The sequence below is a fragment of the Lissotriton helveticus genome, chromosome 6, assembly GCF_964261635.1.
Source record: "Lissotriton helveticus chromosome 6, aLisHel1.1, whole genome shotgun sequence".
Taxonomy (NCBI): Eukaryota; Metazoa; Chordata; class Amphibia; order Caudata; family Salamandridae; genus Lissotriton; species Lissotriton helveticus.
The window spans coordinates 2,061,392,688-2,061,417,738 of record NC_136067.1 but is presented as its reverse complement, the minus strand read 5'-3'; the positions used below and the strand labels follow the sequence as shown (position 1 = coordinate 2,061,417,738).

At 45.7% G+C, this 25,051-nt stretch overlaps 1 protein-coding gene across 1 annotated transcript in view; it reads left to right on the top strand.

Annotated features, from left to right (window-relative positions):
* LOC144762990 (uncharacterized) overlaps nucleotides 1-25,051 on the top strand; it is a 318,770-nt gene that overhangs the window by 243,845 nt on the left and 49,874 nt on the right. The window contains exon 14 of the mRNA XM_078648303.1: nucleotides 9,412-9,558. Within this exon, the coding sequence (XP_078504429.1) occupies nucleotides 9,412-9,558 (147 nt within the window). The remainder of the gene's footprint in view (nucleotides 1-9,411; nucleotides 9,559-25,051) is intronic.

Genomic DNA, 25,051 nt, shown 5'->3' with positions numbered 1-25,051 from the left:
TCAATCAGGACAGCGAATTCTTTGGCGATCATAGGACGTTATGATCGCTAAATGTGGTCAGACATGGTTGGTCTGATTGACCTAATCCCAGAGGATAAACGTCAGGAGGCTTGGAAGATCTTGATGGAAGGGGAGCGTGCAGCTGCAGAAACTATCGACTGCGCTTTGGATATTGCGAATACACATTTTAGACAACTGGCTGGGGCTGCAGTTCTCAGGCATCAGGGCTGGCTAACGGCTACCACCTTCCGGCCTGAGGTCCAACTAAACATTTTGGATATGGCCTACGATGGCGAGTCTTTATTTGGAAAACATATAGACGAAGCCCTCCAGGCAATCAAAATGGACACTGATACCGCAAGATCTCTGGGTTCCCTGCAGTACAAGCGAGGATCTTTTAGAGGCACTAGACGGTGTGAATACTCCTCTAGCGGAAGTTATTATCAACAAGACAGACAATATCAGCCTCAATACCGGCAGAATTATCAATCCTCATACCGTCAATCTGGTACGGCTAGTTTCTCTCACCAAGGAGGCCTAAAAAACTCTAACAATCAAGGGCGAGATACTCACAGAAAGCAGTGAGATCAGCCGGGTGCCATCCATATTTCCTTCCCTCCCTGTGGGCTCGCAAATATCTTATTTTCTACACCAGTGGCAACAGATTACCTCCGACCAATGGGTGCTAGACCTCGTTCAACATGGACACACCCTAGAGTTTGTCACCAAACCACCAACTACTCCGCCCAGGGGACCCCCTCCCCCTCGTCTTCACTTATTGTTCTAGGAGGTTCACTCAATGTTCCTCAAGAACACTATAGAAAGATTTCCAGTTCATCAGAGGTGGACAGGCTTCTATTTCTGTTTTTCCTCATAAAGAAGAAATCAGGGGAATGGCGACCGATCCTGTACCTGCGCAATCTCAACAGGTATCTCAAGAAACAGGGGTTTCACATGGTCACTCTTTCAGAGATTCTAAGCTGCCTGAACGAGGGAGAATTTATGGCTTCTTTGGACATGGAAGATGCATACTTTCACATCCCAATCCATCCGAATCATCCAAAGTATCTCGGATTCACTGTGCCTGTTGCCCACTATCAGTTCAAAGTGCTCCCATTTGGCCTCAAATCGGCTCCAAGAATTTGTACAAAGTGCCTGGCTCCAGTAGCGGAAGCATTACGTTCTTCAGGAATCCAGGTCTTCCCGTACTTGGACGATTGGCTAATCAAAGGTCCTTCAAAGAACAGGGTACAGAACGACATAACAATGTGTCGCAATCTCTTTACATCCCTGGGTCTCACTGTGAACGCAAACAAATCTCAATTGCTTCCGCAAAGATCTTGGGCACTCGTCTAGACACAATGCAATGCAAAGCATTCTTGTCTCAAGAAAGACAACTCCGTCTGCAGAAATTAGCAATTCAAGTGTCAAAAAGAAAGTCACTTTCTGTTCGCCTGTACGCTTCACTCCTGGGAATGTGTTCCTCAGCCATAAATCTCATCCCACTAGCACGTCTGAAAATGCGGCCTCTACAGGAAGAGCTACATCTTCAGTGGGAACAGGCGACAGGCTCTTTCGATGACATCATCAAAGTCACACCGCGCATGGTGGATGCTCTTCAATGGTTGGCGTGACTGCACAATCTGAAGCAAGGGCTCACATTCATGCAAATTCCTCCAGACTTCGTTCTGACAATGGATGCGTCCATGGAAGGATGGGGAGGTCATCTCCAAGATTCAGGGCAAGTGGTCTCAGAAATACAGACAATGTCACTTCAACAGTCTAAAATTGAGAGCCATTTTTCTATCCTTGCAGGCGTTCCTTCCCAGGATCGCAGGATCTTCAGTCCTGGTCTGCACAGACAATACCACCAGCATGTTTTATGTGAACAAGCAAGGAGGAACAAGATCAGCTACACTATCAAAGGAAGCTCAGGAGTTATGGGAATGGCTAACACTTCACAACATAACTCTCAAAGCAGAACATGTCAGGGGCCTCCACAATACCCTAGCGGACAAGCTCAGCAGATCCTTATCAGACTCCCACGAGTAGGAATTAGACAACACTCAATTAAACAGAGTGTTCCAGACATGGGGCAAACCAATGTTGGACTTGTTTGCAACAGAGCAGAACAAGAAATGCTGGTATTACGCCAGCAGATACCCTCAACAGGGAATGCCCTGTCCATGCGATGGTCAGGGATTCGTGCTTACGCCTTTCCTCCGATCCCGTTGATTCCAATAGTGTTGCGCAAGATGAAGCTGGAGAGCTGCCATCTCATCCTAATTGCCCCCAGGTGGCCCCCGCCACTATTGGTTCCAGGAGCTCATGTTACTATCCCAGGAGCCTCCAATCAGACTTCTTCCGGCTCCAACATTGCTATCGTGCAACGAGGGTCAGATACTTCACCCAGATCCTCAATCTCTGAAATTACACGCATGGCTCCTGACTTCTTAGAATTTCAACACCTTCAAATTCCTCAGAATTGCCGTGACATCTTGCAGAAGGCGCCAGCCCAAAGCACATTGAAGACTTATCTTCTTAAATGGAAGCGATTTTGCTCTTGGTGTGTCTCAAACACTTTACACCCGATTGAAGCTCCTGCAGAAAAAAATCTTCCTTATCTATTACATTTGGCTCGCTCTGGTCTTTCTTTTTCTTCTGCAGGTTCTTTCCTCTCCTCCCGAGAGAGGCAAAAGAGACTGTTATTCGTGCTCTGATACTTTCTAGGTTGGATTATGCGAATGGACTGTTCTGCGGAATACCGGCCTATTTAATCCACCGACTTCAGGTCATACAAAATGCTGCTGCGAGACTCCTGTTTAACACTCCTAGGCGCTCCAGTGCTCGTCCCTTACTTCGTGACCTCCATTGGCTCCCAGTTGCCCATTTGATTCTGTTTAAAATTCTGGTCCTTTCCTACCGTGCTGTCCATCAAATTGGACCAGTCTATCTGAGAAATAGGTTTGTTCTCTATGTTCCTAACCGCTCCCTTTGGTCGGCCAATCTGTGCCAAATGTCCGTTCCAAAATTTAAGTACTGCAGACTAGGCGGCCAATCCATCGCAGTCAGAGCCGCGAAAGCCTGGAACGCTCTCCCCCTTCACATTAAAGCTGCGTCTACTTCAGTGCTTTTAAGAAAGGACTGAAGACCCATCTTTTTAACATCACATTATAGGTTTCTTTCTCTTCACTTCCGTTCCTGCTACTCATCTGACTCCCCTCTGCTCTGCCTTTACCGCGCCAGGATACTATTTTTTTAGTAATAGAGCGCGCTACAAAAGCCTTTATAATAATAATTATAATAATAATAAATAAAGGTCCATCTAGCGGCTCTATCCAGGTTCAGGAAGTTAGCAAACATTCCCTCACTATGTTCTTCATCTTTAATAAAACAGTTCATGAGAGGTCTTTTCCGAGCTTATCCTCTGGTTAGGCCTTCCCCACCGGAATGGGAACTCAATACGGTCCTCTCACAACTGATGAAGCACACATTCAAACCAATTCACAAAGCCGACCTCAAATATCTCACATGGAAGGTCGCCTTACTTCTAGCCCTGACATCTGCCAGAAGAGTAGGGGAAATTCAGGCATTCACTATAAAAGAACCCTTCCTGCATTTCTCTCAGGATTATGTCACTCTCCGAACTAATCCGACTTGTATACCCAAAGTGCCTTCTCAGTTCCATTTAAATGAGCCAGTGAAATTTTCTTTCCAAATCCTGCTACACCGGCGGAAAGAACACTACATTCTTTGGACGTCAAGCGATGTTTGAAGTTTTATCTTCAAAGGACAAAAAATGTCAGAAAATCAGATAAGTTATTCGTGGCTTATGGTCAAACTATGCTGGGGAAAGCGGTCACTAAAGCCACAATTTCCAGGTGGATAGCCTCCGCAATCCATTTCTGTCATGTTAAATCTAACAGACCACTACAAAGAAATGTCAGGTCTCACTCTGCAAGAGCTGTAGCGGCGTCTACAGCATTGTTTGCAGGAGTGAAGTTAGAAAATATTTGCCGTGCTGCGACATGGAAGAATGTCCACACGTTTGCAAGACATTGCTGCCTACAATCGACAAGTCAAGAAAATGCGGCAGTTGGTCAAGCGATCTTACGTCATCTATTTCCATAGGAACAGCTTCAGGTAACCAGTGTTCCTTCAATTTGTGCTTAAAATATGCTTTTCAATATATCTGTGTATTATAAAGATATAGACATATTTCAATTTGCCTACTTATTATGTATGATGTTACTTTTCCTGATTAATATTCTATGACTACTCTTTTGAATTTAATCATGTTTTATCATTAGCAATGTACTTGGTAAATGTAATGTTTATGGGAGTGTATCAGTATAAGTCTCCCACCATCCGCAACCGACTCTTACCTGGCATACTGCTTGCTACTCTGATTCAGACATGTGAATCTATGAAAGATACCCCAATTTGGATAAGAAAACACGTTACTTACCTGTAACTTCAGTTATCCAGCATTGGTATCTTTTATAGATTCACATGCACTCACCCTCCTCCCCGGAGAGTCAGTTCTCTAATTTTGGGATACTCATTTCCCACTCGTGCTAACGAAAATCTGAGGAGAACTGTCTTTGCAGAGAGGGTTCTAGAGGGTGCTCAAGCTGATTGGTTGGGACAAAATGTTTGGTCCTTTTGGCATAATGAGGCAGATAGGCTACTACAGTTTAGGCCTCAGGCCTTTCTCTTAGGACTGCTACTACTATAATTTACCTTTGGCACTGCTTTTTTATATACCGTGGGACTCCCGCCTCGGCGAAGGGGAATGATTCAGGCATGTGAATCTATGAAAGATACCAATACTGGATAAATGAAGTTACAGGTAAGTAACTTGTTTTCTTTCGCATGTTGGCTCTTCATCAAATATGTCCACATCTGCAAACAGGAGATTGGATGTGTTCGATGGACCTCCAAGATGCGTACTTCCACATTCCCATTGATCCATTTCATCGGAAGTATCTGAGGTTTGTGGTCGGACACAAACACTATCAGTACAAGGTCTTGCCCTTCGGGCTCAAATCTGCCCCAAGAGTCTTTACCAAGTGCATGGCAGTGGTGGCAGCCGCCCTACACTGGAGAGGTCTATTCGTCTACCCGTACCTAGACGATTGGCTTCTCAAAGGGCCATCTCCTCGGCAGGTAAGGAGCGACTTCCAAGTCTGTCTGTCAGCTACATGATCTGGGGCTTCATGTCAACATGGAGAAGTCCGTGGAAGAGCCCACCCAGATGATTCACTATCTAAGATCAACTCTGGACACATAGGAAGAGCGTTTGCTTCGGAGGGGAGACTTTCTTCCATGCAGCAGAAGTGCAGCATTCTGCTCCAGACAGAGCGGCCAGCAGTCCGTCAAGTGGCATCTCTGCTGGGGTTCAAGGCCTCCTGCATATTTCCAATCCCCAACGACAGGCTGAGAATGCGACCGTCGCCACAAGATCGAGAAGACAAATGGGACCAAGCAACGGGTCGCTGGGAAGATCGGATCGTGCTCTGCCAAGCAGCAAGATCATCCATCAAGTGGTGGACTCGGCCTAAAAACCTATTAGTGGGAGTCCCTTTCCACCAGCCAGTTCCAGTACAATCGTTGGTAACGGATGCATCTCTGCAGGGGTGGGGGGCACACATGGGGTGCCTTCAAATGCGGGGCCAGTGGTCCACGAAGGAACAGTACTACCACATAAACATGTTGGAACTAGGAGCAGTCCATCTTGCTCTGAAAGCTTTTCTGCCTTCGATCAAATACAACTCGATCCTGATCCAAAGAGACAACATGACCACCATGTATTATCTCAACAAACGGGGTGGTACGCGCTCTCGGCCACTCTCCCTGGAGGCTCAAGCGATCTGGCACTGGCTGCTGGCTCGATACCTCTCCATAGTGGCAGTGCACCTTCCGGGAGAACAAAATACCAAGGCAGACGCACTGAGTCTGCATTTCGAAGATCAGCCAGACTGGGTGCTGCACGACGAGGTGGTGGCAGACATTTTTTTCGACGGTGGGGTCGTCCATCAATAGATTTGTTTGCAGACGACAAAAACAAAAAATGCCACGTCTTCGCATCCAGATTCCACCGTCCAGGGACACGGGGGAATGTGCTTTTGATGGATTGGTCAGAGACATTTGCTTACGCCTTTCCTCCTCTGCCTCTGATCCCAAAGGTGGTTTCCAAGCTCATCAGATCCAACATGAAAATGATTCTGATAGCTCCAGACGGGCCGCGACAGTGGTGGTACCCGGACCTTCTTCAGTTGTCAGTGCTACCACACAGGAGGCTACCTTACAGAGCGGACCTACTGACCAAAATGGATGGGAAGCTTCTCCATCCCAACCTTCCTTCCCTGAACTTGGCAGCATGGCTCATGAGGTCCTACAATACGGACACTTGAACTTGCAGCAGGACTGCATGCATATCCTGAAAGAGGCTAAAAGACCCTCCACAAGAGCGGCATACGCGTTTAAGTGGAAAAGGTTCTTCCTATGGTGTGTTGAAAATCATTTTGATCCTACGAAGGGGCAGGAAGATGTCATTCTTTCTTACCTTCTATACCTAGCTAAAGCAGGTTTGAAATATGCTTCGATCAGGGTTCATTTGTCAGCCATTACGGCGTACAGGAGGTCTCCCAGCCAACCTTCCTTTTTCCAGTTGTAGGTGGTTAAGGATTTCTTGCAGGGGTTGAAGAAAGTTTATCCCCCGGTTCGAAATACTTCTCCTCCATGGGAGTTGAATATGGTGCTGTCCAAATTAATGGGTCCCCCTTTTGAGCCCATTCACAAAGCCACCTTGCAGCACCTGACGTGGAAGGCCGCTTTCCTGGTAGCGATAACCTCAGCGCGCAGAGTAAGCGAAATCCAAGCGCTGTGTACAAAAGAACCCTATACCGTTTTCCACCACAACAGGGTAGTTCTGAGGGCTCACTATTCTTTTTTGCCAAAGGTTGTATCTGATTTTCACATTAATCAGTCCATCTCGCTACCATCCTTTTTTCCAAACCCCGCAACTCCTGCGGAGAGGTCGCTGCATTCCTTAGACCTCAAAGGAGTGCTTAAATTCTATCTAGAGGGTACCAAGGGCATAAGAAAAACGGATAAATTATTCTTGAATTATGGTGCCATGTGAACAGGCTTCCCAGCCTCTAAAGATCCATTTCCAGATGGATTGTGTCCTGCATAAAATTGGCTTACCAGCTGGCTAATAAACCTTTGTTGTTGTCGCCGAAAGCACACTCCACTAGGGGGAAAGCGGCCACTGTAGCTTTCTTGCATGATGTTCCAATGTCATAAATGTGTAAAGCTGCAACCTGGAGATTGGTTCACACCTTCAGAAGGCATTACTGCGTAGAATCCGATTCCAGGGCTGATACTCAAGTGGGCCAAGCCTCCTTGAGGAATCTTTTCGGATAGTGATCTATCTGTCCAGGCTTGGTTATCTAAGCTGATTGGTTAGTTTACCATTATGTTCCTTTGCCCGCAGGGGGATGAGGTGAGGCTCGCTATTCTATTCTAGTGCTTATGACTATTGATGAGGATCCCCTGGAAGAGAACGATTAGTTACTTACCTGTAATCCTAGTTCTCGTCCAGGGGTATCCTCATCAAAGTCATAAGCAACCCTCCCGCCTACCCGGGCAAAGGATTCTTGTATTTTAAAGGTATTGTCAACTCTTTATGCCATGGCTTTTTGAGTCACCGCAAAGAACAACTGACCTAACTGTCACCCCTGAGGCATGATGGGAAGCTGGGGGGTCATGACTGCCTTAAAGGCACGTTGCCAGTTTTATCCCTATGTTGCTATGAGTTAGCTTTTCAGTCTTTTTAGACTGTGTTTCTGCAATGCAGCCTGGGAGCTGTCTATGCTTTCAGTCCTTTATGAGAGTTTCTGCTGTCTGCTAAGCATTAACCCCTTCGATGCTTGTGACGGAACGGTTCCATCATGAGCGCCGGTTGGGCTGTGCTTATGACGGAACCGTTCCGTCACGGCCCCGCCCGTTTTTTAGAACCTTCAGCACAGCGCGAAAATTCGCGCCGCGCTGAAGGTGTTAAAACAGATTCAAAACATGTTTCTATTGTTGTTTTTCCCTGTTTCTAATGCATGTTTTCAATATATAATGGGGAGTCCTTACAGCATTATTCAGCTCTGGTGTGTATGAGGCTGCAGTTGCTTATTTTTATATATATATATATATATATATATATATATATATATATATATATATATATGTACGAAAACTCCTCCACGCCACAGGATCAGTTACAGGTTTTCTTCATTTTGGCGGATACAGCTGGAAAAAAGTGCATATATATATATATATATATGGAAATGCATATATGTGGGGCACATATATGAATATATGATTGTGTTTTTGGGGTCCCGCGCATGGGCGGGAATATTCTAATGCTTATGACTTTGATGAGGATACCCCTGGAAGAGAACTAGGATTACAGGTAAGTAACCAATCCCTCTTCATCAGGTTTGAGGCTCTTGTTAGATGCAATCAAAATTGTTTCTTGGTGTACCTGTTAGAATTGTATCCTGTGTGGGATCCTTCTGTTAGCTATGGAAAGATCTGAACCGGAGCATAGAGCTGCACCAGGCAAGAAAGGTAGAGCTGATAAACTGCCATCATAACAGCAGATGCCCATTCCTACACCACAGCATGAGTAACGCTACAAGCTTCATCACTCACAAAGCAGGAATCCCCTCTCATAAGCATGCAGCAGCCTGCAGAACCCACCTAAGTTAAGACATACTGCTCAGCAATAAAAAATATTCCCCCAATCCAGGCTGCAACACAGAGTTATTTCACTCAGTCAACAGAAGAGACGAATTGCCATCTTAAGAACAGGCGTACAACCTTGACTAAAGAAAGAAAGAGTGGTACGATGAAAAGATATAGAGTGAAGAATGCCAGAGAGAAAAGCAGTGGAAAGAAAAGTGATAGAGTTAAGTGTGGTACAGTAAAGAGTATCGCGTAGGGTGGTGTTAACAGTAGTAAAGAGAAGAGTGAAGTGCACTAGAGTGAAAATCTGTTAAGTTCAGAGTTTCAGAGAAGACTGATGAGAGGTAGGGTAAGGAGTAGTAGAAAGAGTACTGATGGAGAAGAAAAATAAGAATAGTAGGAGAGAGAGGAGGGTTGGAGGGGATATCAGGTGATACACCTTCATGTGACTTACACGAGCCAGTTGTTTGGCAAAGATGCATCTATGTGCCGTCCCTCTACACATCTTGGATGCTTTTTCAATCTCCTTAATTTCAAGGGAGTCAAACCATCTATAAGGATAATTCAGTGTGAAGATGTGTAAACAGCCTGTGCCAATTGTGCTGGTAACCCAGGAGTGCTGTGTTTCTAATTCAGAATGTTAATATTCCTGATTGTGTGTTTCAGATGTACCGCACCCGGGCACATGCCCCATCTTAAATGTCATGTGCGAGATGCCACTGCCTCCACCACAGTGTCAGTGCGACAGCGAGTGCCCTCAGACGCAGAAGTGCTGCAACGCGTGTGGGAACAAGTGCTTAGATGCTGTGATTGGTAAAGTATCCTCGGAATCCTACCTTCTTGGGTGTAAGGGGTCAATTACCAAGCTCTGTCGCTTCTTTTCCACACATAGGAACCACAAACCTATTTGGACTTAGAAGAGCCGCATAAAATAATACGACATAAGACAGCACAAGAAGGCATAACATAGCAATGCATACAATTACATAAGATATGATGATATAACATGACATAGAACATCATAATATTACAAAAGATACCTTGACATGACATAGCATTTTATAACATTACATAAGATAGTATAAAACAATATGACACAGCACTACATAAGGCTACATAGGATAGGATATTATGGCGTGTTATAGCATAAAAGAACATTACATAAGATAGCATAATACAACATGACATAGCAGAACATTAAATTACATAGGATAGCATAATACAACATAAGATAGCATAACATAACATTTCTATCGGCCACACACAGTCTGATTACTTTTTCCTGATGTTCTCATCTTTGTCTCGCTTTCCACCAATTACAAGTATATAATTATGTCACTAAACCCAAGCGCACTTAAAAAACACACTTCAACATATTTGAATATTACTCTACTGATTCAGAAGAACCAGTGAGATTAAAGAGCAAAATCATATTATCTTGCATTATACAATGGCAGTCCCCCCAGTGTATTTATGGTGAATTCACACTTTCCACAGAAAAAGCATAATGTTTGCTCATAAGCCTGGGCCACTTAGTTGAGTAGGCATCAGATTTGGCACTCACCTATTGTAGCCAGTTAAGGTCCGACATGTCAAATGTTATGCACATCTGTGCATAGACAAAAGGATAAGATGGTAGAGCTTAAAAAAGATGTGCAATCCATGTAATGCTTCCATGGGAAATGTTGCTCTCATCTGGAGCAAAAAACAGCTGAACAGATCTAAACCTTGAAAGTAGAGATTTTCTCTGAAAGCATGCTTTTGTGGATTTCAGTAAATCCTTTCTGTAGTCTTTTAGATATTGACATTCAAAAAAGGTGTTGGGAGGGTTTAAAGGGTTTGAAATACTTCGTACAGGCCATTTAAAGTTACGTTTTTGAATAATAATTTCTGTCAATCATATTTGGACGTTTTGCGGAATGTGACTGCCTGGCTGTCAATTTATTTTGCTTGAAATTTTCATAATCAAAATGTTGTCAATAAGAAAATGGTGCTGTGTTCAAATTATTTCCAAAGCAATGGGAGGGGACTGTGAGAGCCGCCAGACCCCAGGGGAGGGCTCAGGGCTCGCGAGTACATCAACAATAGGTACACAATCAGAAAAAAACGTAGTTCAGTACATTAAATTGTGATTTATATGAGAATGGCAGTCAAGAGCGGACACTTTGTATGAAAAGAAAACATACCATTTTGTACAAAAAAATCACAATTTTCATAACATTTATATTTTTTCTGTATATAAAATGTGTGAATGAGACAATACCCTGGGAGGGTGCACAGGCAGGTGCTGCAGGTCTGACCTAAGATCAAACCCTTCGGGCACCTCCCGCTGGGCTCAACCAAAACACAGCGCAGAATGGGTTCAGGAGAATTAAGTGCATGATAAAAAAAAGATAGAAAATCATATAAAAAAACCACAGTTGAAGGTTGGATATGTTTCACTGAAAACAAAGCAGGAAATCAATGGAATTGCTAGTTATGCTATGCATGGCACGCAACACGAGCCGTACCATTTTTCTTCCTGTGATTTTGGTAGGCAGCTTTTAATCACACAGCATTTGCAAATGGTAAACTTAGTATGGCGAGTGTGGCACATGTTACAAAGTGTGTTGCCTGTATTCAGAATATATGGCCACATGTCCGAACACATTTTCCCATTGAGACAGAATGGGTAAAACCCTTTGATACATCCGGCCTTTTGTTCTCAGAAGGGTTGTCACCTAGCTGGTTTTCATAGATGATCCAAACCCGGTATTTTTAACCTTTATCTGTACATTCGTCGAACAGCAAATATGAATAGAGAGCACATTTAAATGTGCTTTAGAGATGCGCTAATGATACATGACCAATAAAGTAAACAAATGTTAAAGAGCCATTCTACAATTGAATTCATGCGATTTTTGTTACATTCCTCTATGATATCACTTTGACCTTTTACAAACTCGTCCACAACAAATGGCCCTTCTTTTTCTCTTGGAAGTGTGGCAACCCTACCAGGATATTGTCTGACTTTAATGTCATGCCCTAAATACATGGACGTCCTTTAGGGTTTGGCAGGGGTGAATCTGAAAATCATAATACATTCATCAACCGATCACCCTCCCCTAAAGGATTCTATGCGAAATAGCGGAAGTAGGCCATGCTCATACTTTAACTAAATGTGTGACATTGCTGAATGCCAAGGGTAGATTGACTCAATTTATAGGCATCATTAATTTATTGAGAACTTTCAATCCTGACTCAATAGTCAAATACTCTTATTGCTATCTCATTATGCCTGTAGCACAAGTGCAAAGGATTCTCTGAATGAGGGTTAAAGATTTGAACTTTAGCTACAATAAATGTCTTCTATTACCTTTGTAGACTATTTTAATGCCAGCACAAGCATTCCTTTGGCTCTGGAGGTAATCAAACCAGTGTAAGTGTAGACAAGTATAGGCTGGCTTGCAAGCAGCAGCGCAACCAAAGAAACAAAAGTACTTTTAGCAAACTTGACAAGCAATCACTTCTTTTCTGACAAATCTATGAGTAAATCGGTGTTGTTTTCTTTTCTTCTTATACAATCATTAAACTACATCAGAAATACCACTTATTTACCTCTCTTGAACAGAGCTTTAGGCCAAGATTTACTTACATTTTGTGTTGGGGTTGCATAACTTTTTTGACACAACTCTGAAGGAAGATATATTAAGGATTTACTAAGACAAGCACTGCACAGTGCGATTTGTGTGTTTTACTAAACAAAAAAATAGTAACACAGTGCATAGCGCTGATGTGCATTGCCTTGTGTCGGAGAGGCTTTCCTTGGGTGGGGCATGGGCGTTCCCTGCTTCTTCCCATGGATTTTGATGCAAAACCAGATTTAATAAATTCTGGGAAACTGTCTTAGCAACAAAAAGGTGCACCTACTAAATCTTGGCATAATGAGGAGAAATATCTCAATATCTCCTTGTTTCGTCGCTCTTTTCATATGCGCTTCACCTTTGCAGCACACATAGAAAGAGGAATATGCTTCTAAGGATTGCTTTTGTGCAATAAGGCATCTCTTCCTTCACAAAAACAATCCTACCCACAATACAGGCAGTATTACCCTCCTATACCACTCGCACCGCTGCACTATGGTGCAGGGGAGTCTACATTGGATATAATGAGCCAACAGTGTGCCAGTACAGGGACGGAGCTGAACCGCTCTAAATCTTTGTAAATATGGCACAGTTCCGCGCTCTCCCTTTCAGGGAAAGTAGCACAGCACCTCCACTTGCTGCCTTGTTTGAACATTAGTAAATCTGCCCACAAGCTCATTTTTCCCAATATTTGCATGAATAACTTTTCGCTGCTGATAAAAATAATTTTGATAAAAGAAATAAAATAATAAAAAATAAAAAATAATGTTAAGACAGATGAATATGTTGATGTTTTTGCATTTTGTTTAAATCTCATATTTAGCCCATTTTGAATTCGTGCTGAATTAGAAAAAAGAAATTTAGGTCTTGAGGGAGCTCCCCTTTTTAGGGCTCGGACTCCTTCCCAGTGAAACTGGGAGGAGTTTGAGAACTAATGTTAAAGGAGAAAAAAAAGAAGAAGTATCTCCTAGGGCCTTGGAGAGAGAAATTCCAGACATTCCTTAGCGTTTTCTGTCATCTGGTCAGTGATTCGTCTTCCTTGTGTTTTCGTTTTAATAGGCTTGAAGTGATAGGGTAAATGTAGTTTAGTTCCGCCATTTTGGGCATATTTCGTGCGTGCTCGCGCTAAGAAGTACATAAATTATAATTAGGAGCTGTCAGGGTGCCTCCGTTAGTGAACGGGCGCGTTCACAATTCTGCAGCGCTCAGCGCGCAGCTTCCTTGTTGTATTAGCAGCTGCTTAATGTATGTCCGTTTTTCGAGATTATATTTTATCGGTTTTTTGAAGATTACATTTTATCATACTGTGTTGTTTTAAAATCTTGCAATTCAGCCACAGAAAGCAGAGAACCCCACGCGCCTTTAAACCTGTAAGCAGACACTCGTCCTCCGTCACTAACCCTCCCAGACCTGAACTCCGTGCTAGTCCCTCCTGCACGGCCCCACCGACGCACCCAGTGTGCCTGAGCCCAGCAGCAAGCAGCCCCCAGCCGTCTATGAGTGGCTCCTTCCAAGCCTAATTTGTCAGATCCCGTTCTGCACAGCTGGGTGGGCAGCCCTCCAACAAATGGCAGCTGATAGCGACAAGCAGCAGGGAGGAGACACAACCCCCTCGGCAAAGCTGCCAGAGGCAAGTAGGCGTGGTATTTAGATGCCCTCTGCCACCCGGCACGGGCACAAATGGAGCTTTTTAAACACTGCTGAAAAGGTGAACGGGGCAAGAAGCCGGACGAACTCCGGATCAAGAATTCCACTGTATCAGCTGCAGCAATTCTACCATACCAGTCACAGTAGTACAATTATATATTGCGCACACTGATTCCACCCAGCTTTGTTCTGCAGAGACCTTGCCCTGATGCCCCAGAAAAATTCTTTAAACAGATTGTTTTCAATTGCGTTTTCCTTTGATTTAATTTTCTGAGTGGTGTGTGAGTGTCGATTACAGACAATTTGCAGAGAAATATGTTTGCTTTAACGTAACATCCATAAAAAAAGGTTATTTTAGATCTAAAACAGGACCACATGTGAGAAATGGGGGGGGGTCACAGAGATTACTTACAGTGATATTATTTCAAGATAATAATTTATTCTGCGTGCGTTGTTCGGGTGCAGGGGGAGGCTCTACGGACAGGAAAACATATTTAGACACAACTAAACAAAATCATGTATTCAGCCACAGAAACCCAAGGGCCCCACACGCCTTCCAAATTGTGAGCAGACACTCGTCCTCCGTCAATAACCTTCCCAGACCTGAACTCTGTGCTAGTCCCTCCTGCACGGCCGCATCCCAGTCCTTTACTTTACTTCAATATTGTTGTTATCTCCTGTATTGGGTATTTACTGGGTATCAGTGCTTCAAATGAAAAAAAAAATGTTGGTGCTTCTCAGAGGTGTGTTTCTTATAATTTATTGCAAAAGCTTTAACAAATTACCTCTAGCCTGGTGTCTGGGTTACACAGTAGAGAACCCACTGGATGAAGTGAACCCTACCCTTCCTGCCTGAGCCTCCTAACACTTACTCCGTACCTGTGAAATACCTCAGCGCTTAAACAATAAATGTACGAGCATTCTGTGCATTTAATCCCACCTGTGCCTTTTTCCTTGGCATCTTAAACCCCAGTGTTGGCCCCATGTTCAGTTTCAATCCTGGGCTCTCCATTGGCTCATTGTGTGATCGCTGTGAGGTTATGCTATCCTCCTCAAACTCTGTACCAGTTGGATTCAAGGTGAGGCGTCTGTAAAAAGTGGCCCCTGTACACTATACGTATGCCAGTGCCACAGAGCCTCTCCGAGGCCCCTTTTTGCCTCATAGGGATGCCATCCAAGGCGTTTGGGCACTTTTGTTGCTTTCCATTCCTTCTTTCCCTTTGTCGACAACCCATGTGTCCTCCGTACAAACCGGAATACAGACCACTCTATAAGCATTAGGTGCTGTTGAGTGCAGAGTGCTGTGTGCTGTTGAGTGAAGAGTGCTGTATGCTGTTGAGTGCAGAGTGCTGTGTGCTGTTGAGTGCAGAGTGCTGTGTGCTGTTGGGTGCAGAGTGCTGTGAGCTGTTCAGTGCAGAGTGCTGTTGAGGGCAGAGTGCTGTTGAGTGCAGAGTGCTGTTGAGTGCAGAGTGCTGTAGAGTACAGAGCGCTCTAGAGTGCAGAGTGCTGTATTGTGCAGAGTGCTGCTGAGGGCAGAGTGCTGTTGAGGGAAGAGTGCTGTTGAGGGCAGAATGCTGTGTGCTGTTGAGTGCAGAGTGCTTTTGAGTGATGTGTGCTGTTGAGTGCAGAGTGCTGTTGAGTGCTGTGTGCTGTACAGTGCAGAGTGCTGTACAGGGCAGAGTGCTGTAGAGGGCAGAGTGCTGTAGAGGGCAGAGTGCTGTAGAGGGCAGAGTGCTGTAGAGGGCAGAGTGCTGTAGAGGGCAGAGTGCTGTAGAGGGCAGAGTGCTGTAGAGGGCAGAGTGCTGTTGAGGGCAGAGTGCTGTTGAGGGCAGAGTGCTGTTAAGTGCAGAGTGCTGTTGAGGGCAGAGTGCTGTAGAGTGCAGAGTGCTGTGTGCTGTTGAGTGCAGAGTGCTGTGTGCTGTTGAGTGCAGAGTGCTGTGTGCTGTTGAGTGCAGAGTGCTGTTGAGTGCTGTGTGCTGTTGAGTGCAGAGTGTTGAGTGCTGTTGAGTGCAGAGTGCTGTTGAGTGCAGAGTGTTGTGTGCTGGTGAGTGCAGAGTGCTGTTGCTTGCTGTATGCTGTTGAGTGCAGAGTGCTGTTGAGTGCAGAGTGCTGTTGAGTGTATAGTGCTGTTGAGTGCAGAGTGCTGTTGAGTGCAGAGTGCTGTGTGCTGTTGAGTGCTGTGTGCTGGTGAGTGCAGAGTGCTGTGTGCTGTTGAGTGTAGAGTGCTGTTGAGTGCAGACTGCTGTTGAGTGCAGACTGCTGTTGAGTGCAGAGTGCTGTTGAGGGCAGAGTGCAGAGTGCTGTTGAGGGCAGAGTGCGGTGTGCAGTTGAGTGCAGATTGTTGTGTGCTGTTGAGTACAGAGTGCTGTTGCGTGCAGAGTGCTGGTGAGGGCAGAGTGCAGAGTGCTGTTGAGGGCAGAGTGCTGTTGAGGGCAGAGTGCAGAGTGCTGTTGAGGGCAGAGTGCTGTTGAGGGCAGAGTGCTGCGTGCTGTTGAGTGCAGAGTGCTGTGTGCTGTTGAGTGCAGAGTGCTGTGTGCTGTTGAGGGCAGAGTGTTGTGTGCTGTTGAGTGCATGCTGTTGAGGGCAGAGTGCAGAGTGCTGTTGAGGGCAGAGTGATGTGTGCTATTGAGGGCAGAGTGCTGTGTGCTGTTGAGTGCAGAGTGCTGTGTGCTGTTGAGTGCAGAGTGCTGTGTGCTGTTGAGGGCAGAGTGCTGTGTGCTGTTGAGGGCAGAGTGCTGTGTGCTGTTGAGGGCAGAGTGCTGTGTGCTGTTGAGGGCAGAGTGCTGTTGAGGGCAGAGTGCTGTTGAGGGCAGAGTGTTGAGGGCAGAGTGCAGAGTGACTGTTCCAGAGAGAGCAGGGTATGCTTGTGCGCTTACACGGTGCACTGACACACAGGAGCTCAAACAAAGAACAGCTGAGCACGTGTCTTGGGAGCTTCATTGAGGCAGCCGGCCCTTTGTGAGGGGAGCAGCAAGGAGGGGACGCCTCAACCAATCAAGCGCAACTACTCACAACCTACTGTACGATTAAAGCACAGGCCAAAGGGCAGAGCTAGGTCTTTTCGCATTACGTAGGGTGAGCAGTGTGTGAGTGTGTCGTGTGAGCAGTGTATGAGCGTGCAGGGTGAGCAGTGTGTGAGTATGCAGGGTTAACAGTGTGTAAGCGTGCAGGGTGAACATTGTGTGAGTGCAGAGTGCTGTTGAGGGCAGAGTGCAGAGTGCTGTTGAGGGCAGAGTGCTGTGTGCTGTTGAGGGCAGAGTGCCGTGTGCTGTTGAAGGCAGTGTGCTGTGTGCTTTTGAGTGCAGAGTGCTGTGTGCTGTTGAGTGCAGAGTGCTGTGTGCTGTTGAGGGCAGAGTGCTGTGTGCTGTTGAGGGCAGAGTGCAGTTGAGGGCAGAGTGCTGTTGAGGGCAGAGTGTGTGTGAGTGTGTAGTGTGAGCAGTGTATGAGCGTGCAGGGTGAGCTGTGTGTGAGTATACAGGGTTAACAGTGTGTGAGCGTGCACGGTGAACATTGTGTGAGCGTGCAGGGTGAGCAGTGTGTGAGCGTGTAGGGTGAGCAGTGTATGAGTGTGAGCAGTGTGTGAGTGTGTAGGGTGAGCAGTGTGTGAGTGTGTAGGGTGAGCAGTGTGTGAGTGTGAAGGGTGACAGTGTGTGAGTGTGCAGGGTGAGCAGTGTGAGAGTGTGTAGGGTGAGCAGTGTGTGTGTGTAGGATGAACAGTGTGTGTGTGCAGGGTGAACAGTGTGTGTTTGCAGGGTGAACAGTGTGTATTTGCAGGGTGAACAGTGTGTGTTTGCAGGGTGAACAGTGTGTGTGTGCAGGGTGAACAGTGTGTGAGTGTGCAGGGTGAACAGTGTGTGAGTGTGCAGGGTAAACAGTGTGTGAGTGTGTAGGGTGAACAATTCCAATCCAAACCACATAATTCCACTACACACCACATGCATACACTCCATAACACATGGCTAAAAGACATTGCCATTTACAATGCCATTAGCTCTAACTCAAATAAATCCGAGACCTATTGCATTTCCAATGCTTGTTTGTAACTTTTCGCTGCTCCTCAGCATTGCGTCACCTCCCAGGACGCAGCACCTACTAACAATATACCTTGTGCGGGTAAGCTGGCAGATAGATCCTGGTCTCCTGTGGGTTTTCCAGGAATTTCTATTGTGAACATTTTTTAAGTCCCACGTTTTGCAGAAGTACCCCAAACACCACTATCAAGGTTGCAGGATCTGAGGGGCAAATATACAGTATTACAGTTAAATACCTAGCATACTACTAGAGGTTGGGAACCCAATAGCACTAACAGCAGGCTGACCACTTTCTCTTCTTGCTGCCCTCCTTGAAAGATTGGTAAATCTGACCGCAAGCTCATTTATTCCAATATTTTGCATGAATTGAATGACTTTTCACTGCTCCTGAGCGGCGTCAAGGGGATTCTATTGACCCCACCCAGACATGTCCTCTCAGGCTGGTGCGGTCAGTCATTGCACCCGCTTGAGACCGTTTCTATCTCCCCTTTTAAAGGTGCGGAAGGGTTGCCAACTGCACAGTGAAACATGGAGCAGACCTGAAGAAGCCACTCTGTATTTCACTTGAATGCACTGCCTCTAGGGCAGCACTAGTTCACAGGGGCCCTGAGTGCAGCGCATTCAATATTATAGGGTGCACTTTCCCTTTTTGCACACAATACAGCTGTTTGAAGGTGAGGTGTGGCTGTGTCAGGGAAAGCCTGCCCTTTATGAGAGAGAACCCTTCTTTTTTAGAGGAACAATTACATCTTTTGAGGAATGTAAGCAAATGTATGGTATGAAAGATCAAGAGTGGATATTACCATTTGAGACATTGGATACAACACAGAGGCATTAATGATGGAACTGCATTCAATAAATTCCTCATAAGACTGGGAGCACTAACATTGCAAGCTCCACAAATAAGGACAATAAACCTTTGTCAAGACAAGAGAAAAAAAAGCTAAAGTAAAGGCAAAAAACATGGAGGCAAACCCAAGCACATAGGAGCTGGGAGCAGCATCACATGACTGAAGAAAAATAACCATGAAAGAAGAAAGCCCCAGAAGAGTTCCCCCAGTTAAACATTCTTCCCCATTTTTTAAAAAGAAAGGAGGCCCCCCTTGAGGGCCACACAAGGTCATGAATCAATGCCCATTGAGGAAGATGGTACGAATTAGGTTCAAGCCCCCGTCCAAAACCCATACAGAAAATAGCTCAGTCTAGCCCTAGTGGTAGGTAGAAGGGGCCCGAAAAAAAGACCGCAGATCTGTGCATGGGGCGACCGCCTGGAGCATGAGAAAGTAAGAGCTTTAGACACAGATGTAGCCTGTCAGGCGACACAAGAGGAGCAAAATGAAACAAGAATATAGCCCGCCGGCTAGTGGAGACAAGTAGTGTCCAGCCAAGCCGCGGACTGCCAAGCGAGCGAATGAATGATATCCAAGTAATGATGATGATCCCCCAACACCGTAGCCTCACATACAGTGATGTTTTGTCCTCATTTTACATCACAAGGAAGGAAAGACACTCTCAACAGGGGAAATATCTAAACATTTTTCAAACACATCTCCTCGCTGGCACATATAACAAGTAAAGACCTCCTCAGTATCCACTTTGAGGAGAATAAGCAGCCGAGCACCATGGAAGACAAAATAACAATGAGGAAGACAACTGCCCACACCCATTTGGTCCCGTGGGAAAAGAACAGTTTTAAAAAATGGGGCATAGTGGTCAACTAGCCTGGCGACAAAAAATACCAGCACGTGGCTGATATCCAAGAGGGCGGTTGCCCCGAACTGCAAAGAAATGGCACAACCACACAGAGCTTGCAACGAGGGACCCACCACTTAGAAATCTCCCCTAGCTCCCACAATTTTACCTTAGAATACAGTAAATAAGAGTGCTAAAGTGAGAGAATAGTAACTGAAGGTAACATAGCAGACAAAGGCTGACACAGGAACCAGACCTGTGAGGCCACTACATTGCAGGGCAGACACAATAACTACTATTAGCCCAAAGACACAAAATAGGGCAAAAAAAGAAATCACGCTAAGGAGCAACAACGAAGACCCCTTAGAGAGAACAAAGAACCTAGGGGGTGGTTAGGATGGCGAAAGGACCGCAAACTGCAGGGCCGGCGGTGGCGGTCCTTCCGCCATCAAACTGATTTTTCCCACAGCCAGATTAGGATGGCGGTGGGAACTTGACTGCTTCCCCAGCTGACGTTCCGATTGCCTGGCGGAAGGTGCGGGGTGCCCAAAATGATGGTCCACCAGATTAGGATACATGCAAAAAGCGGCCTTTCCATGGCGGTGATGTGGGAAGGCATGTGAAGTTTTGCTACGGGGGCCTGTTGCGCGCCCCCCTTGTGTTGGGAGGAGGTGGGGTGCACTTGAGGGTTACCCATGGTACCCCCAACATGTAACTGCACCAAGTGGTGCAGTGACATGCACTATGGGCGATTTTAGCATCGCGGCAGGTGCTGCTGTAAGCAGCACCCGCCGCATTGTTGAAATGCGGAATGTGAAAAGTGACCACCAGGGTGGCGGTCGCATTCTGATTCGTGGTGCGAGACCACCGCATATATGGCGGGCGGACTCAGGTCTGCTTACTATCCTAATAGGCCCCCTACTGTAAAGCTCATAACTTGGAATGTGGCAGTAATCTCTCTTTTCACCTGACTGAACACTAATTGCTGCTCATTTCTTTGCTTCATTCTTGAAACATTTATGTTTTTTTAACCAATTACCTTGTACTGTGAGGAAACTGTGCGGGTTTGCACATTCTGTTTTGAATCTGAAGGGCTTGCAGGGAGCAGTTAAAAACCAGATGGTTTCACAAGCTGGTTATTCAGCCATTTTTCCTTCTCTGTGACATCTGGAGGGGCCATTTTAACTCAGTGCATGCTCTAAACCATGGCCATATGCATGTAAAGAGAGGCGCAGTGTGGACGTGCTGCTGGCGTGCATAGGGCAAGCCTGTTGTCATGTAGTTCCTATAAAACCTATATAGGATCTGTGCTTTTAGGCAACATACGCTGTAGAATTTGTGTCAGACTGATTCTGGACACCCCCACCAGGTATGTTGGCCTGTGTACCAGCTTGCTCACAGTACCACTAGAAACTCCTCTTACCAGGGAGAGAATAGTTCTTGGCACTTATCCAACATGACAACCCTGATCCCTCAAGACCGTGGAAACAGTGTACTACTTTTCGCTCTGTTACTCATGCTCACTTAGTCTTAGAGAGATGGACAAAATAAACGGTAGGGACGTTTTCCAATAAGCATTTATTGAACAGTTGTTATTCTAGTGTAAAATAGGTGTGCTGAAACAACCATTAGACAGTAACAGATATAAATGATTAGAAGCACTAGGAAAGTAAAAGGATGGTAGATTTCTACCATTTTGCTATAACCATGAATACAGGCAAGAATATAAAATACATGACAATAAAATATGTACTCCTAAGGTGCTACCCTAAGTAGATGTACCTAAGTGTACCTAGCACGTATGTAGGTGTGAAGCCAAGAATCTCTCTAGGATAAATTCAACCCCATTACCTGAAGTGCGAGACTGTGGGACCCCGTCTTGGTCTTAAGTTGGACAACCCGCAAGGGATGTTAGACCACTGTGAGCTGGAGTATCTGCATGCAGGAACCTCAGCGTCTTGCGCCAGTGTGTTGGCAGGGAAATCATGATCTCCTCTGTTTGTCCCAGCAAGACGTGATGTTTATTTACCCAACGGTCTCCCCGTGGGTTCTACCTTGTTGTGCCACTTGTCGGACTTAGGATGATGTTGGGAATGAACTTTTTACATAGATATTATACTGGAGATGGTAGTCCTGAGTTTCCAAGAATCCTCATGCATAATGTATGAGGCTTTTACCAGAGGAAATCCCGCTGTTCTGTGTGCATTGTCATATCTAGGTAAAAGGTCAGTCCCTAAGAGCAGTCATGTGTGTAAAGTAGGGGTGAAAGGTTAAGATGTTACCTGAGCCTATATTGGGGTACCTATATGGAATATAACACTGTCTGCACCTGTCAGCGTCCCAGAAGTGACCAGCACCAGCCATTCTGCCAGTTTTACTCCAGATGGCAATACCAGGCTAGTATATGATGATGCCACTTTATGCAATTTGGCTCCTGAGATAAACTACCCATTCCACACTTTTCAGCAGTGTGTGGAACAATGGTTTTTGCTGTCCTCACTGCCAATGGACTCCTACTGCCTCAGATGAGAGCAGCATCATTCATACCCTTTATCATAAATCTAGACCTAACACAGTGGAGCTGTCGGCAGTTCTGTTGAACGTCCGCTCACTGAAGAAAAATGATATGCAAGTCTTTATATTACTTCAAGATGATGAACCAGACTGGTTAGCTTTAATTGAGACATGGCTCACCGAGTCTTCAAACACCACTCTAGCAACTGCTATCCCTCAGGGTTACAAAATCCTTAGGAGGGACTGCCCATTAAACAGAGGAGGGGGGTAGCCAATATCTATAAAAATGCATTTGACCACATCCCAGTACTCTTGGGGAGCTAGATGGAGCAGAATGCATGGATTTCTGCTGCTCTTTATGGCCTCAATAGTCTGTGGCTGGGGTCCTAATCTACAGACCTCCCAGCTCTGCCAGTCCCTTCCTGAAATCACTAAACTATATTCTGGTACCTTGGTCCCTTAAATGTACACATTTTTTTAGTTCTTGTTGACCTGAACCTCCATTTGGGGTAGCCACTGGAGTCAGAAGTTGCTTCTCCTATGGATAATCTGTCTGCCCTTAGCCTGGCCCCATATGTGTTCAAGCCTACCCGTCGGGCAGGCCACATATTTATTCTAATAGAATACTTAAAGCAGATGACATTCTTCTATTAACATGGTCAGACCATTATCTAGTAAGTTTTAATTGGTCTCCACTTTCCACAAAAACAGATTCTCCTTGCAGAAACTAAAATGATATCCAGTGCTTTCCACAGAATTCTTCCTACTGACTTGTGCGCTGCCCTGGAAACATCTCTCCTCACATTTTGGGGTCATCCTAAAACTAACGCCAGTCAACTCCACTCTCGGAACGCCACTCTCTTAGATCTCATCAGTCGGCCCGTGGTTCAATAAGAAATTTTAAAAGTCTGTTAGCGCCTCGAAAGTATAGGGAGAAAAAACTATAATCCCGAGGACAAACTAATCAATAATGCAGCATTAAAGAAATACTACGCAAAGGTCAGCCTAGAGAAAAAAGCCTTTTTTGAGAAAAAAAATGTGAGGAATCAGACAAAAAATATAAAGAGATTTTCCAAATTGTTCCAATGTGTTTGAAACCATAGGTCACCACAAAATACCAACAACCCACAGACGAATGGACCAACCGACTGGCTGAGTTTTCTCATGCAGCTAGCTACCATTCAAACCACCCTGACGGATGTGTCGCAGGCTGACAATTGTGTTACTGTTTTGCCCACGCCAAAGACTCCTCATGGCGAAGCACCCTCATGCCTCTACCTTCCATTCATGTCCATGGAGGAGTCCCTATCTGGCATTCAACATCTGAAGTCGGGCTCTCCTGTCGACCCTTGCCCATCCCAACTTTTGGCCAAAGTGGTCAGGCTATTATTACACATCACTAGTGTAGGAAAGTGTAATCTGACTACATGGTTGCCCCCACTTTTTACCTGGTGTTTTGATGGTTTTTGACTTAGTTTGACTGGGATCCTGCTATTAAGGGCCACAGCCTAGCTGCTTTTCTCTCTAAATTGATACCCTATACTTTAGGTACACTCCAGTTTAGTTACTTGTGAGTCCCCATTATATGGTACACTAGGTACTGAGGGCATAGGTACCCCGAAGGCCTACCAGAGGCTGAAGCATGTATTATGCCGCCCCTGGGAAGCCTTCCAAAATTGCACCACAGGACTGCTACTGCAGCCTGGGTAAGGTGGTGCATACACCCCTTACTAAGATATAGGTTACCTGTATCTACCTTTAATCACTGACACATATAAGCCTATCAGTCACTCCTATGGCAGGCCTTATCAATCTTGAAGGCAGAGTGCTTGGTTTTGTGTGAGAGGGTGCCCATGCATGAGCAGAGCCCCTCTGCAGCTTTTGGAGCCTATTCTCTAAGAGTGTTCTGTGATGCAGCCAGACCATATACTCTTAAGTGCATTATAACCTTGGGGTAAATGCTAACTTTGGAATAGCTGCATGGAAACATGTTGTGTTTGATGTCAAACACTTTGGAATCCTACCCCCCGCCAGTCCTGGCAGCAGGGGTAGAATTCCACCCTTCTAGAGGGAGAGACCTGTACACACTGGTCTAACCGGTAATAGTTTAAAAGAGCACTGGCATCACAAAATGGATGCTGCAGCCACAAACACAGACACGAGACACAAGTCTGGTCTCCTGCTGCTGACCGAAACTTCGGCAGGGGAGGCCTGGACAATAGGTTTCCTGTCACAGGGAGATGTAACCACATCCCAGACAGACTTTAGTGTATTGGGGCTGGGTGGGTGCACCATGAGAGGTCTTTGAAGTCTGCACTGGGGGCACATTTGGTGTCCCTGTGCATAGTCCAGTCCAAACCGGTTGCAGGGGCTACCAGCCCCTGCTCTGGCGCGAAACTTGCCAAAGGAAATGGGTGTAGCCACCCCTCTTTCCAGACCCTCCCATAGATGGGTCCCCAGAGTATGTCCAACCCCTTTTCTTAGTATAAGTAAGGGAACCCTTGCAACAGGACTTTAGATTACACCTGGACAAAACTCTGAAACTGAAGCCTGGAACCTCATCACTCTACTAAAGACTAGAGGATGGCAGAATCTCCCTTGGGGTCAAGGAGTGACTCCCATGCACAAGCAGGCACCAATGAAGCATTTGCCCATCTGCATCTCCGCAGCTCCCGCCAGACTCTGAAGTATTTGCAGCCCTGAAAGAGGATTTCCAGACTTCTTGAAGGCCGACCCGAGTCCCCAACAAAGCTGAGACCTGCAGCCCTCACGAGTGATGTGGAACCAGAACCCCTGAAC